Below are 15,060 nucleotides of genomic sequence, written 5' to 3' on the forward strand. Positions count from 1 at the left end.
ATTATTCAGACATTATGAGCACCTGCATAATAAACCTAAATATGTTGGCTTAACAAATTCCTATGAACCAACTAGGAAAATCATATAATTAAAAGAATAAGCCCTACTTCTCTTAATGCTTGTTAGAGTCATCATTTGTCTTGTCTACCTGAAAACCACAAAATGCTAACTGATGAATACAGATAGTTGAATTAATGATATAATAAATGATGGCCATGAAAAATCAGGACAAGTATGCAATGCATGTAACCTATTATGCTGTAAGGTTTTCTGTACCTTAATACAATTTACTCTATCAGAAATTGTCTAACAGAAAACAAATAAAAACAGAAATCTGTAATATATTTTGTAACATAAATAAATAAATAAATAATAAATAAATAAATAAATTTTGTAACTAAATTATCATAGAAATACACTGCCATTGTAAAGAAAGAAAGATATAAAAATTTAAACGTGTGGCTGAAAATAGTTTGCCTAACTTAAAACTGACATTTAGGACAGGTATTTCTTTAAATTCAAGTGTTTTCTTTCCATCTTAAATCATCTGATAAGTAACGAAGATCTCACTGTTTTTCCCATAAAAATCTATTCACCGTGGTAAATATAACCCAAATACTACATTATTAAGCCAATAAGCATTTGCAGAAAGTTTTTTAAGATGTTGAAGCTTGAGAACCAATAGGAATTGAACATACTAAGTGATGAAAGAAAAATAGAGAAATTGATTGCAAATCCATCACCAGTTTACAAGTTAATACATGTTTTCCAGTTAACAGTAGTAGCCAGAGAAGGTTTCTATACTTGTAGAATTATTATTTCATTGAAGGACTTGTTTTAGGTTATTCAATCAGCATTTACTACCAATATGCTCCAATTAAGCAACACTAATGTATGAAAATATACACTTATAAATGAATATACATCATAGAGAAGGCACTTAGTATGGTATAAAAATGGTCCCATGAAGGCAAAGATGTGTTTTGCTTCTCCTGGAACACCTAGAGTAGTGACTGGTGCACAGTAAGTACTGAATGATTAAATGAATGAGATTTCTTTATAAAGGTGAGAGTTTTCATACAGCTTCACTGGCCATCTCCCCTTCCCTAGCAACACAGAGAAGCACTTTCAGGCCATTTCTCCTCTGCAGACTCAGGAAAGCGAAGTGAGTATTAGGGATGGGTTCTCATCCCATTCTCCCACTAACTCGTTATGAGTCTTAGGGTAAGTGAGGTGACCATTCTGGCTATCAATTCCTTCATCTGTAAACTTCAGTGACTAAAATAAATGAACTATAATCCAGTTAAGAATTCTTTTAAAGCTTAGTTTTCTAAGGCCACTTAAAATATGATTTGGTGTATAAATTTTGCATCATTTAAACCTTCAGAAACATACTTAAGGCAAAATCAGAGATAAATGTAGCTATAATTCTAAAGACTTTCCCCCTTTAGGACAGTATTTTATATAACATCAGCATATAAGCAAAAGTTTTGAATATTTACAGCAAATTAAATATCTAACTTTAGAAAAAACAGGCATATTACTTTATATTCTGATTTCTATAGATGATTTTCATGGTCAAATTCCCATATGAGTTTCATTTTATTTTTGTAGTAGAAATCTGTGATTTCCCCTTCATTGTCAAGCTATTCATACTCAATGGCAATCAGATGAGGCAATTAATTAATCACAGAGACAACTAATTGTCTCTCTCCCCTTCCTGGACTGTGAGCTCTATGAGGACATAATAAAGTATGTAGAGACTGGCAACCTGAAATGACAGATCCCTAATCTTCTTGCAGCTTGCCCAAACATACCTACTCAATCTCTGTGACTTTAAGTGCAGGTTTTCTTATCATATGATAAAAAAAAAACTAATAGGTCCAAAATTGTTCTTAAAGAATTGGCATTACATAATTTTAGGATTTGGAGACATAAGTGTAAACCTTACCTGGGCAAGCTTTCGTTTTTCTGTATTTCCTCCCTTTTCATTGTGTAATGTGTAAACTGGTGTATATTGTACAGAACCAGAACAGGTCCCATAATCCTCTTCATTTTCCTACATATGGGGAAATATACAAGAGGAATTATTTTAAAATACTTTTTAAATTACATTTAGACAAACTATCTGATACAGATATGAACAGCAAAATTATGCTTTAGATATAAGTTTAAAAGATCTACTTGGGAAGAAAATGTATTTTTCTTTATTACGAATCAATGATTTCCAAAATCATCTCTATTTGGAATAATCTAAATAAAATTTGTACACAGATTATTAACTCTCATCACAAAAATGGAAGTTTTAAGTAATACTTTTTCTTCAAAGTTAGAAATTCAGAACAACTGACAAAATCTGCAAAGATGTAATATGTAATCAAATCGAAAACACACACATATTCATATATATGCAATATTCATAGATTCAAATACGTATCTTCAAAAACAACCTTCTTTACATTAAGAACATGCTTCAAATTAAAGTAGCCACTGTTGCAAAGACCCTAGAAAACCAAATGATGGCATTCCTGGCTTACTTCTGCACCAAAGACCATCTTTATAAAGAAATTCTCAGCTTGAAGCAAGAATTTCAATTGTGATATCAAGGCAATCAACTTTATGAAAGCATACATCCTGTTAAAGCATCTTTGAAGATCTCCATTGTTCTGTGATAAAATATGCAAACAATAAAGAGATTATTCAGTAGATGCATATAGAATGGCAGATAGTTGCCAGAGGGCTTGTTATGAAAAATACATTGTTGAACAAAGGGCTAAGCATATTTCAAACATCATTAAAAACATAAATCTCATGTGATTTGTAAAGTTTAAGCTTCAAACCAATGCAAGAATCAAGGAAGAATGAAAAGAAGAATATGACATACCTTGTGTTTTAGCTTACTCTTCACTTCCTTTATTCCCTGCTTTGCATGATTTTTTGCCTAGAAAAAGGTAACACAAGTGTCTGGCTCAGCATGGTTCTATTACCATTTAAAGGGTAAGTAGATGAGATCTCACTTCATGGAACTTGCTAATAACATCCTACTATTTAGAAAAAGAACATATTATAACCTAAAACTTTTTTTCAGGAAGAGCACACCACTTACTATTATATCTAAATTAGTGAAAACATGATTAGTCTCTATTTGCATACTAGTATCCTACAAAGGCTAACATGTAGCCTATTTTGCCTCCTAAACTATAGAAAACATAGGAGTCTATCAGATGACTACACTACTCAGTCTTAATTTGAAATTGTGATTAACTGGGGGTGAAAAGGAGAAAGCACACCATCATAGCAGCAGGGTATTCGCGCAAATGTTTGGACTTTAAGAAATGGGCAACTTTACAAAGCTTTATCGAAGTGCTTTTATATGCAGAAACAAGTTTTTAATAGCAGAGATATCTTAATGTTATAGCTATTTCATGTCCAGTTTTTCTGGCACAAATTAAAAGTCACTTAATGAAAGATGCTATCCTCATGTTCCATAGGGAATCTCACTGCAGCATTTGAGCCTCTTAGGTCCTGATATGATTCCTGCAGTATATAATTTAACTAAAGACAACTACGGTCCTTCCATAAAAGCCTTGGCCTTTATTCCACTGGGAATTCCCAGAGTTGCCAGAGTAAAATAGAAAGGAAATTCACATTTATATCATGTTTCCTCAGTATATGACTATATGCTGGGTACCTAGCATGTATCAGCTCATTTAATCATCACAATTTGAAATTAATACCATTATTATTACATTTTACAAATAAGGAAACTGATTCAGGGGGGATGAGTCTGCATAGCCTATATTCAAATCTGGGCCTATATAATTTCTAAGTCTAACTTCTTCCCTTCTCAAAGGAGAAGGAAGAACTAAAGTTTTAAAAATATATCCAGGGTGTCTAAGCCTCATTAGAAAAAAGACATTATGAGTCTCATTCTATAGACATGGAAACTAAGGTCATACGGACTTAAGACATTCCAACTCCTGGGACCCATGGGTGGCTCATTTGGTTAAGTATCTGCCCTCGGCTCTGGTCATGATCCCAGGGTCCTGGGATTGAGCCCCTAGTCGGCCCTCTGCTCAGCAGGGAGCCTGCTTCTTCCTCTTCCTCTGCCTGCCATTCTGCCTACCGGTGTTCTCTCTGTCAAATAAATAAATAAAATCTTAAAACAACAACAACAACAACAACAACAACTTTCCAACTCTAGTGTTCTTGCTCCTTCTATCAAACCATCCCACTTTCCCAAGTTACTTCTAGGAAGAGTGAATACATGTCTTCCCAAGTTCATTTACGGGAAGGCTCTTAATTCTTTCCTGTTAATATCTGTAGTACCTAATATAAAATTCAGTATATAGTAACTGCTTCAAGAAATGTCTAAAACTCAACTAAACAATTATTTCTTTATTGTAAGTGAGGTAAAATCAAAACATATTACACACAGTAAGAGATAACCTAAAAAGCCAAACACTAAATTATATTTCCATAGTTCTTTAGAATTAATAAAGCATTTTCACATCCATTGTTTTACTGGTAAAGCCACTGAATCTACTTAGAGAGCGTGTATATTTTTTAATATTTTATTTATTCATTCATGAGAGACACACAGAGAGAGGCAGAGACATGGGCAGAGGGAGAAGCAGACTCCCTGCAGGACTCAATCCCAGGACCCCGGGGATCATGAATTGAGCCAAAGGCGGGACACTCAACCACTGAGCCACCCAGGTGACCCAAAGGGTCCTGTATTAATCCCTACATTCCCATTAGGTAAAAATGAGTAACTACCAAGAAAATGTTCCTGTTTCCATCTCCTAGAATTTATCTCCATCTTTGCTCTTATTCTGTCTATATTCTAATTTTTCTAAATATCCTCTATTCTTTCAAAATTCACTTGATTCACACTAGTCTTTTCAGATGCTCCTATGCATATAAAGTTGAATTTAGAGTGAGTCATGGTTCTAAATGCCCTCCCCCCTCCATTGACCTCTTTCAGACTATTTGGAAGATGGGGCACAGGTTTTCAATGCCAAGTCAAAATTAAGCAATAAATATCCCCTACAGAGAAGCATCCAGCAAATGGCTTTAGTTAATAATTTAAAATGCAAAAACTTAACAAGAAAGTTGACTCAGAAAATCTTTTAGCCAAATTAATTATGTCTTCACTTTACTGTTACTTTCAGATTGATAAGAAAAGTATATGTGTTAATTCTAGTTTTCTTTACGATCTTTACAAGCATAGAAAAATATAAGCATAAAAAGCACAGAAGAAATGTTCTAAGCATAGAAAAACTGTTCTCTGAATAGGACAAAATCATTATTTCCTTCAACAAATATATATTCAATTCTTCTCTAGTATGTTCAAAACACAGAGTGAAGTGACAGTGGTATAAACATAAAATTAGCAGGGACAGTACTTCTGTCACTCACAGTATGTACCACACTCACCTCTCTAACTCATATAACCAATACAACACCTAGTTTATTAGAGATACTCAATTTACTGAATGAATCGAAACAGATTAAAACATGGTTCCCAGTTTTTAAAAATTTACTATCTATGGAAAGTCAAGTAAATAAATTCTGTTAAACCCATTCAAGACAGATTAGAAGTTTTGTTCATAGTAATCTGTGGTCAAAGGAGGAAGTTCAAGAGTTCATATTTCAGAATATGAGCATGCTGGAAAGATGAGTTTTAGATACAACTACGAAAGTCATAAATTGACTTTATTTGTCCCAAACCTCTTGACTTTGGGATTCATGTACAACATGATCATGAGATAAATGGTAAAAGTGATTAAATATATTCTGAAGATCTTAATTTGCCTGAAATTAATTTAGGAAATAATCTTCCAGAGAGAATTTTAACTAGGAAACATTTTACTATTCTGCAGAAAATAAACACTCTACTGATTAGAAAGATAAAATATGAAAAAATGAATGAAATTTTGAACATGCTTATTTCTGGGATTTTTGGAAAATATGAGTGAAATTAAGGAGAAAAAACACATTTAGCAAAATAATATAACACAATTTCTCTAAGCCTGAGGAAAAACTTCAAATATTTGTTCAAGGAATAAAATAAAGGGCACTTGACGAGGAAACATTTTTTAGAATCTTAAATGAATGTGAGAAACAAGGCTAGCCTAATGTTTCTCATGGCAGCCATATGCTATTTCATTGTAAAAAAACAAGATCTCTCCAAAAACTCTCCAAAAATCAAATCACCAGTATTATAAGAAGATAGTGATATATTCAGAGAGGTTTTCCAGAAAAACTATGAAACGACCAAACAAAATGCAGGGGCTGATGTTTCCCAGGAAAAATCATGACCTCTTCCTACTCTTCCATTATGATAAGGCTTCAAACAGTTCAGAATTTTGGCCCGTTTTTTTTAATCCATTCTGTAGATTAGCTTCCCTACTATAATATGTAATCTTTGAAATGTTTTTTTTTTAACAGTAATGGTAGCTACATATATGTCATAATTGTAAGTTAAAACAAGAATAGAAGTTCAAAGCTTATTTAAAATGTAGTATTCCATTGTTAATTCAATCACATCAATTCCTTTACTGAGAAAGCATTTGAAGATAAATTTCTATAAAATGAAAATTATTGCCCTTGGGCACCTGAGTGGCTCATTAAGCGGATAAGTGGAGTGTTGGACTCTTCGGCTCAGGTCATGATCTCAGAGTCATTAGATGGAGCCCAGCTCTGGGCTCTTTTGTGTTCAGTGTGGAGTCTGCTTGAGATTCTCTCTCCCTCTTCCTCTGCCCCCTCCCATGCTGCACATGCTCGCTCCCACTATCTCTCTCTCTCTCTCTCTCTCTCTCTCAAGTAAATAAATAAAATCTTAAACTACTGCTCTGAATATTTTTATTTTTATTTTATTTATATATTTATTTTATTTATTACATTTAAAAAAACACTTTACTAAATACCAACCCCCTAAGAGATAAAGATGTGTGCAGGCAAAACAAGTGTTGAAATAGAAGTATGTCTACAGGCCCTATGAGCACACAGAATGTATATAAAAACCGTTGGAGTGTGGGGTTAGAAATTTGGAAATTTTTGTTCAGGGAAACAACTATGCCTAAACTAAACTTTTAATAGGATGAAATAGTGTTTACTGGGTGAATAAAATCCAAGAAATAAATGTTTCAGTTAGTAGACATGGATTATATAAGAATAGAAGCAGAAGAGAACATCTTGCATTCATGAAATTAGGAGTAGCTCAGTATCTTTAGGGATATGGCAGGCTCAGGGGGTTGGGGTGAATTGAAAGGACACAAGAGGGGTCAAGGTCTTACAAGGTCTTAAATGGTCTTAGTTATCACATTAAAGAGATATTTATTTCATTAATTATTCTGTGTTATTGCTATTGATACAGGTGTTCTTAAATTTTACTAAAACCTAAAATAAAATCACTGAAGAATTTTAATTATGGAGAGTCAAGTATCTTTGAGGGAAGAGAAACTGCCATATTTTTCTATTTTTTCCTTCTTAAGCCTCAAGTATACAATGAGAATTTAAAATACATTGTTAAATGAAAGAATCAAATCTTTAAAAATGGCACTTCATTATGGGCTGTTTCAATTTAAGTTCACAATCTTGCTGATAGCTTTGAAATAAACTGAAGAATTGTTTTTAGATTACATAAAGGGAATGAATATCCTTTCTATACGGTAGTTGTAAAAACTGAATTCACTTTGGTCAATATTAACTGAATTTTTTATTTTTTTTATTTTTTTATTTTTTTAAATTTTTATTTATTTATGATAGTCACAGAGAGAGAGAGAGAGGCAGAGATGCAGGCGGAGGAAGAAGCAGGCTCCATGCACCGGGAGCCCGACGTGGGACTCGATCCCGGGTCTCCAGGATCGCGCCCCGGGCCAAAGGCAGGTGCCAAACCGCTGCGCCACCCAGGGATCCCTTAACTGAATTTTTTAAAAGAAAAAACAGGAAGTATTCTAGACTTATATGTCTGTAGGGTAGGAAAATGTATTATCAAAAGAATTTTTTTAAAGATTTACTTATTTATTCATGAGAGACACACACAGAGAGGCAGAGACACAGGCAGAGAGAGAAGCAGGTTCCTCACAGGGAGCCCAATGTGGGACTCTATCCCAGAACCTGGGATCACGCCCTGAGCTGAAGGCAGACGCTCAACCACTGAGCCACCCAGGCGTCCCATCAACAGAATTTTTAAATATCAAAAGAAAACTTACAAATTTATATGCTGTCCGTACAGCTGGAGTTGCTTTGGTCATTGCTGTGTTAAATAGTGCACCTCCTTTCTGCAAAGGGAAAAACAGAAACATATTTCCAAAAATTTTAAACCAGACTGTCCTGAAAGCAAAGCATTATTAATAGTATGGAAAAAGAGCTTTACTCAAAGTTAAACAAAGACCTACAGTAATTATGTCACATTGAGTGTTTTCAAACTTTCATACACTATAGTAATTTCAGACAAAATGTAAACATTCTACTCTGTTCTTTTAGTTAGTGTAATATATGATTTAAGAATCATTGTATCTTTGCAGTTTAAGCAGACTTGAGCAATATGATCAGTAATAGGTTTATATTTAAAACTTAGTAAAAAAAAAAAAAAAAAAAAACGAGCTACAATCAACTATTGTTATTTAAGGTTGAACAATAAAGCCTAAATCTGGGATCCCTGGGTGGCGCAGCGGTTTAGCGCCTGCCTTTGGCCCAGGGCGCGATCCTGGAGACCCGGGATCGAGTCCCACGTCGGGCTCCTGGTGCATGGAGCCTGCTTCTCCCTCTGCCTATGTCTCTGCCTCTCTCTCTATCCCTCTCTCTCTCTCTGTGTGTGTGTGTGTGTGTGTGGCTATCATAAATAAATAAAAATTTAAAAATAAATAAATAAAGCCTAAATCTGTGGAGGCAAGTTTTACATTTAAAAAAATCACATTAACAAAAGCACATTACCAAAAATGATAAAACTACCCTTGAATCCTACTTGTAATTCCTTTGTTTTAGGATATAATAGAAGGTTACAATAACATCTTGCTTTTCAGATTGTGCCATTTATGGAACAAAAGCTTTCCATTTTAAAATTATGGTATCAAATTATAATAACATAAAATAAAAATATTTAAAATGTGAAAAAATATACAAACATTTCAAATATTGCCAATTAACAGCATAAGTATAAGTAGTATTCTTTTACTGAACATTTCTCCATATATACTTGAGTGAAGGAATTAAAAACAGTGAAGGATTATCATTACCTTGACAGTATGCACCCACTGTTGATATGACCTTGGGTTCCCTGGAAAATATAAAAATAAGATGTCAGGAATATTTGATCTAAAATAAGTCCATAAACTAAAATTAATCAAGAACTAACATTTCCAGGTTTTTAGCAGGCAAATTTTATTTATCTGCAATGTTGTGAAAAAAGCAGTGGTACTGGAAGAACTATTCAATTATTCTAATTCTTAGGAACACGGTGATTAGAATGTTTAAGAATAGACATTTTTTCTTCACTCCCATATGAAGGCAACATATTTAAAGTAATCTATCTTCTTTCATTTTAATATCACATTCAGAGTGGGAAAGTATATCCCCTTTTTTGAAATCCAAGATTCCTATGTCTTTTATAATAAATTTTCAATGTTTTATGTCTATGTTGTCTTGTAAAAGTTTGCCTCTTTTATGCAACTAGGTTCATTTAAAAATAACACTGCAGGTGCAAAGGGAAAGAAAAAACTAGAAGGGAATTTAAAAATTGCAAAGAAACTTGAAGACAAAAAGCAATTATTCTATGGTTTTTGATTATTAACATTAATTGATAGCAAATTTTACTATAATGCAATTAAATCACAGTCATGGTTCTTAAGATATTCTCTAGTCATAAATCCAAGTCTGAAAGATACTACCCAAGGAAATATGAAGCAAATGAAAGTTATAGTCTACAGAATATGATGGTTATTAGAAAGTTCAAATACTGACAAAGTTCTTTTTTTTAAAGTTTTTATTCAAGTTCCAGTTAGTTAACATACAGTGTAATATTACTTTCAGGTGTACAATACAGTGATTCAACACTTCCATACAACACCCAGTGCTCATCACAAGTGCACTCCTTAAAACCAGTTCTAATAAACCTAGTAATCATATTTGGCTCCAAATATGGTAATTTAATCAATAAAATTATTTCAGAAGGCAAAAAAACAATACACAGTCTCAAGTAATGTTTTGTATCAACTTGATTTCTTTTACCTTCTTGGTTTAAATGCTTAAAAAAACAAAATCCTGATGGCTACTAAGAGACTTTCCAGTACAGGTAATCCCTAAAACAGATTATGATCTGTTCTTTTTTTAATTGAAGTAGTTGACATATAACATTATATTAGTTTCAAATATAGAGCATAATTATTCGATACTTCTATATATTGCAAAATGATCACCACATAAATCTTGTTAACATGTGTCACCATATATGTTCTCTACTTGTATGTAGTTGTGTTCTTTTAAAAAAAATTCATTACCTTGCTGTTATTACAATAGAAGCAGAATGAACCCAGCCCAAGAATTGACTTCCAGCTGTTTTCTTTGCATTCCTAACCAACATCATGCAAAATGTGTCCAGGTCTGAAATTACTCCGGTAATTAAAAATCTTTCTCTAATTAAAAAAAGAAAATCAAGAAACAATCCCCATTGTGAAAAACATCTCTTACTACTACTCAGCACTGCACTTCACTTTTCTAGAAGAAAATACGTGGGCAAAAATGACATTTTTTTCTAATTTTATGAAATGATTATAGCAAAATATATCTACTTAAAAGTCTCCATAAATAAGCTTTGCAGTATTTTAAAACGATGAGTTTCAGGTGGTATTTGCCCTGAACAATTTTTTAAATCATATTTCCTTTGTAGAATGACAAAAAAATTAAACTTATTCTAATCAACTTATTTCCAAGGAGAGTTTATTAAATACAAAAAAATAAACAGTGTATCTTTATCTAGACTGTTCATATACTTTTATTTCTCTATTAAAAGTTCTCATCAGTTCATATACTTACTAACTTCTCTATTAAAAATCACACATTTAAGACTTGCTTACTATTTATAGTAATTTGGAAAGTGCTTTATTTTCACCCTTTTTCCAAAATGAAATGAAGAAAGTAGAAAGAGAAACATTAACTTCTATATGATAACTGGTTAGAACACTGTCAATCCAGAAAATACTTTTCTTAAGTCTCTAAACTACAAAGAAAATAAGTATCATAAAACATCAGAGCAGTTTTAGAAAGTTCAGTGTCTTATTTCGAGTTGTGAGGAACAAAAATGGCTCCTATGAGGCTCTTCAGAGTTCACAAATTGTTACTTTCTTTAGGTTGTGTTTTTTACACTCTTAAGATAGGCAAAGCGAGGTAGCACAGTTCAATGAGGGAGCAAGTCGGCTTTGGAGTACAATGGATCTGAGAGTTCAAGTCCACTGTATCCTTGTAAACTATGCAATTTGGGACTAGGTCTTTACCCTGGCTGCTACAATGTTACTTAGTACAGTACCTAGAACATTACAGTTACACCAAAAATGTAAGTCATTATTGTCAGTAACATGCCAAAGGTTCTGAGGTGGTACATTATTTGCCCAAGGTTGCAAAGATAGCAATTGAGAAAGAAAAAGAATCTAGGTTTATTTGAATTCTTGGTTCAGTAGTTCATCAACTCTGAAATTATACCTCTTAAGATTGCTTAATAAAATATGATAAAACAGAGATTTCCTCTGTACCACTTCACACTAATTTCAATTAGAAATACCTTGAGAAGAAACAGTTGACAGAATGAGCAATAATAATCCAGAATTATATGCAGAGGGGAAAACAGGAAGTCCCTAAATAAACTGCTTGAGATGATAGGGAAACATGTGGTACAATTTAGGTAGATTCTTGTTAAAGAAATTTTTAAAAGATATTTGTGTCTCTAAATTTAGTGCTTTTCATATTGAAAGCTTCTATTTCCACAAAATTTATGAGACAAGCACATTATTCTTTAAAAAAAATTTTAAGGCTGTTTTTCTTCTTAAAAATGGATCTGAATGCCAAAAAAAATGTCTGAGTTCTTCCACCAAAGTAACTGGATTATGGAAATATCCATTATTGAGGAAATTCCTAACATTGTTCTCATTAAACATACGAGTGATTTTCTCACACTCAAGGACAAAATATCTTTGTTTCTCACTTACGTAAAGATTTCTTCTTCAAATGTATTTGTTTAAATTCCAGTGATTTGGAGTTACTTCTCAAAAAACATATAAGTTTACCTAAATGGTTCAGTGAAGACAGAAAAATGCCACTAAAGCGGATGACTACCTACTACCTCTTCAAATTCCCTTGGTGCTTTGGTCAGTACAATAAATAAAAGATTGATCAGATTATATGAGGAAATCACTGAAGAAACAAATGCTAATGAAGAATAACTATATGCTTCTACATAAAATCAATCTGAAAATGTTTCTCCTTTTTAAAATTTAGATAATTTGAATTGGATTTTAAAAACTAGTCTTATTTTAAATGAAAAAATAATATGCAAAAAAACCCCACCCATGTTCTTAACTACTCAATATTCCTTAGCTGCTTTTTCATAGACCAATACGTGTGTTTACCTAATTGCATCATTTGTTCTACTCCTGTCCACTTTTATTACCTTTCAACCTCTGGATATTCTTCGCTTTACACACTTCCTGGTATTACTTCCCTGTTAAGATTGAATATTCTACAAGGGTCTCATGAAAAAAATTAGGAGTAACAGTGATTTCTTTAACAGCCCTGACTGCAGGGATTCGCAGGACAGAAAATGGTTTTTGGAAATCTGTACGCATCCACAGTCTGTAACCATAGTTCTAGATTCAATCTGGATCTAGATTTTCTATGTATGACTGTCCTGCCCTGTATATTTTTATCGGAGCCACAATCATTATAAAATTCTACGGTGCTCACATTCATTTTATCATAACTGTGTATACTGGCAGCAAATACCGTATACAAACTGCCACTGTAACGACACAGAAAGGGGAGAAACTAAATGCTTCTCTGAAACATCCTAATTATTTTTGTTTCAAGGAACATAATTTTTTCCTCAGCTTTAGCGAATGTTGATTTCTCTTATAGTGACCCTTCTTAGGGCTTTATGCGTACAAAATCTTCAACAGATAATCAAAGGATGGGAATTTTACTTTTATCCAATCAGAGTAGAGAAAGTTTGGGTAGTGGTCTTGTTTACTGAGTGTCTTCCAATTAAGATTTCTTATCATAAGAAAGCAATATATTATCGTTATTAAAGCAAGAGCTTTGAAGCCAGGCAGATACATGTCGAGCTTAGACTCTAGCCCCAGTAGCTATGTGACCTTGAGCAAGCTGTTGAGCTAAGTGCCCTCATAAAGCTGGGGATGGATAATCAAAATACCCCATAGGTGCTGTGAGGATTAAAGGAGATAAAATTGGTAGAGCTCTTCTAAGAAATCCTGTCACATGTTAATAAGTAGGAACAAGTATAATTATTATCACTATGAGAGAAACAACAGTTAAAATAGTTTACTTCTTTGAAAAATAGTTTCATAGCATGATATAGACATCTTCTTTCTTACAAATGTAGGTTAAGTGACCAATGTATAATGTTCTTTTATCTATATATCTCCTCATTTATAAGAACATTACTACTTTTTATTAGATCATTCATATTTTTATTTAAAATCTGAACAAATTGTGCTTTCCTTTCTTCTGAGAATAATCTCTATGTATCTCTAAAATAATAACTTAAAATACAATAATTAAAAAATAACACTTGCTAACCAGGCATAATTTTTAGTATACTTTCTTGCTGTACACACTGAAATTAGTACTTGTTGAACTATGCTTTCCTTTTGAGTCAGTACTGCCCCCGCCACCACCAAATTAAGATAGGTGTTCAAAATCTTTTTCATTTTTAGAAAGGACAACAAAGTGGTTGGCATGAAGTTGAACTGAAAATGTAGCAGTCTCTAAGTCAGATGCCAACTGGCGATCAATTTTTTATCCTTTTTAAACCATAAGGCCTTTAATGAACAATTTTAGCAACCGCTTTCCCACTGGAAAAGCCCATCTATCCTCTATTCTAGTACAGAGGTATCTGGCCTAATGGTTAAGACTACAGAATTTAACTATACAAAACGATCATAGTTCTACCCCATTACTGTCACAAGATGTCATCTTCAATTCCATATAAGATACTAGCCCCACGGGTCATAAAAATAATGAGACAGCAGTTATATAAATACTGAATAGATGCCTCAAGCAATTTGTCCATGAGCTGACAATATTTTGCTTGTCTGAGTTGAAAAGTAGAAAAGCCTTATTTTAACACAAAAATTCCATTGAAGCTAATTTTTTACCCATGAGCTGAGGAAAGCAAGGAGCTGAATGACTGACTGCACACTTGGCTTACTTGCTGAGTCAAGTAAACTAAGTTTTTCCCAAAGCTAAATGCTTTCAATGAAATGCTATACTTATGTCAGATGAAGATCCATAAATGCCCAGTTCCTTTGTACCTCTTTTAATGAACAAATTATCTAAATGGTTTTTGTATTTCTATGGTACAAAAATATATCTTATTTAAGAATAAAATTAAATTTGGGGAAATCTGTAGATGAGTACTTATTACTCTTTGTTTTTTCATGCTTTATTTCTCAATTCTAGTAACTATTTATTCACACATATCCCAAAGACATTTTCCCCAAAATTAAACCTATAAATAAAGAGAAAAAATTACTATTATACATGGTGAGAATGAACACATCAGAGATTTTTGTTTGTTTAGTCCACCCCGTATCTGGAACAGTGCCTAGTATATAGGTAAACACTTAGCACAAATACCAGCTGAATAAATCAATGTGACATTTCAAGGACTCAAGCAAAATTCTCTGCCAGAGTGAGGACTATATACCAGAGCAATCATGTACAAAGTACCAGTTCATAAGTCATTAACTGCTTAGATAATTGTAACGTTGTTTGAAATCTTACATATCAAACATTGCAATTGTTTAATTATATTAAAGTGCATTA

At 32.9% G+C, this 15,060-nt stretch overlaps 1 protein-coding gene across 9 annotated transcripts in view; it reads right to left on the reverse strand.

Moving 5' to 3' along the window:
* DENND1B (DENN domain containing 1B) overlaps positions 1–15,060 on the reverse strand; it is a 261,506-nt gene that overhangs the window by 33,351 nt on the left and 213,095 nt on the right. For all 9 annotated transcript variants that reach the window (XM_072733418.1, XM_072733421.1, XM_072733423.1 and 6 more), the window contains 4 exons: positions 9,246–9,286; positions 8,220–8,288; positions 2,885–2,941; positions 1,952–2,059 (listed from right to left, as the gene is read on the reverse strand). In XM_072733418.1, coding sequence (XP_072589519.1) covers positions 1,952–2,059; positions 2,885–2,941; positions 8,220–8,288; positions 9,246–9,286 — 275 coding nt within the window. The remainder of the gene's footprint in view (positions 1–1,951; positions 2,060–2,884; positions 2,942–8,219; positions 8,289–9,245; positions 9,287–15,060) is intronic.

Source organism: Vulpes vulpes, chromosome 13 (genome assembly GCF_048418805.1).
Source record: "Vulpes vulpes isolate BD-2025 chromosome 13, VulVul3, whole genome shotgun sequence".
In the NCBI taxonomy this organism is placed as follows: Eukaryota; Metazoa; Chordata; class Mammalia; order Carnivora; family Canidae; genus Vulpes; species Vulpes vulpes.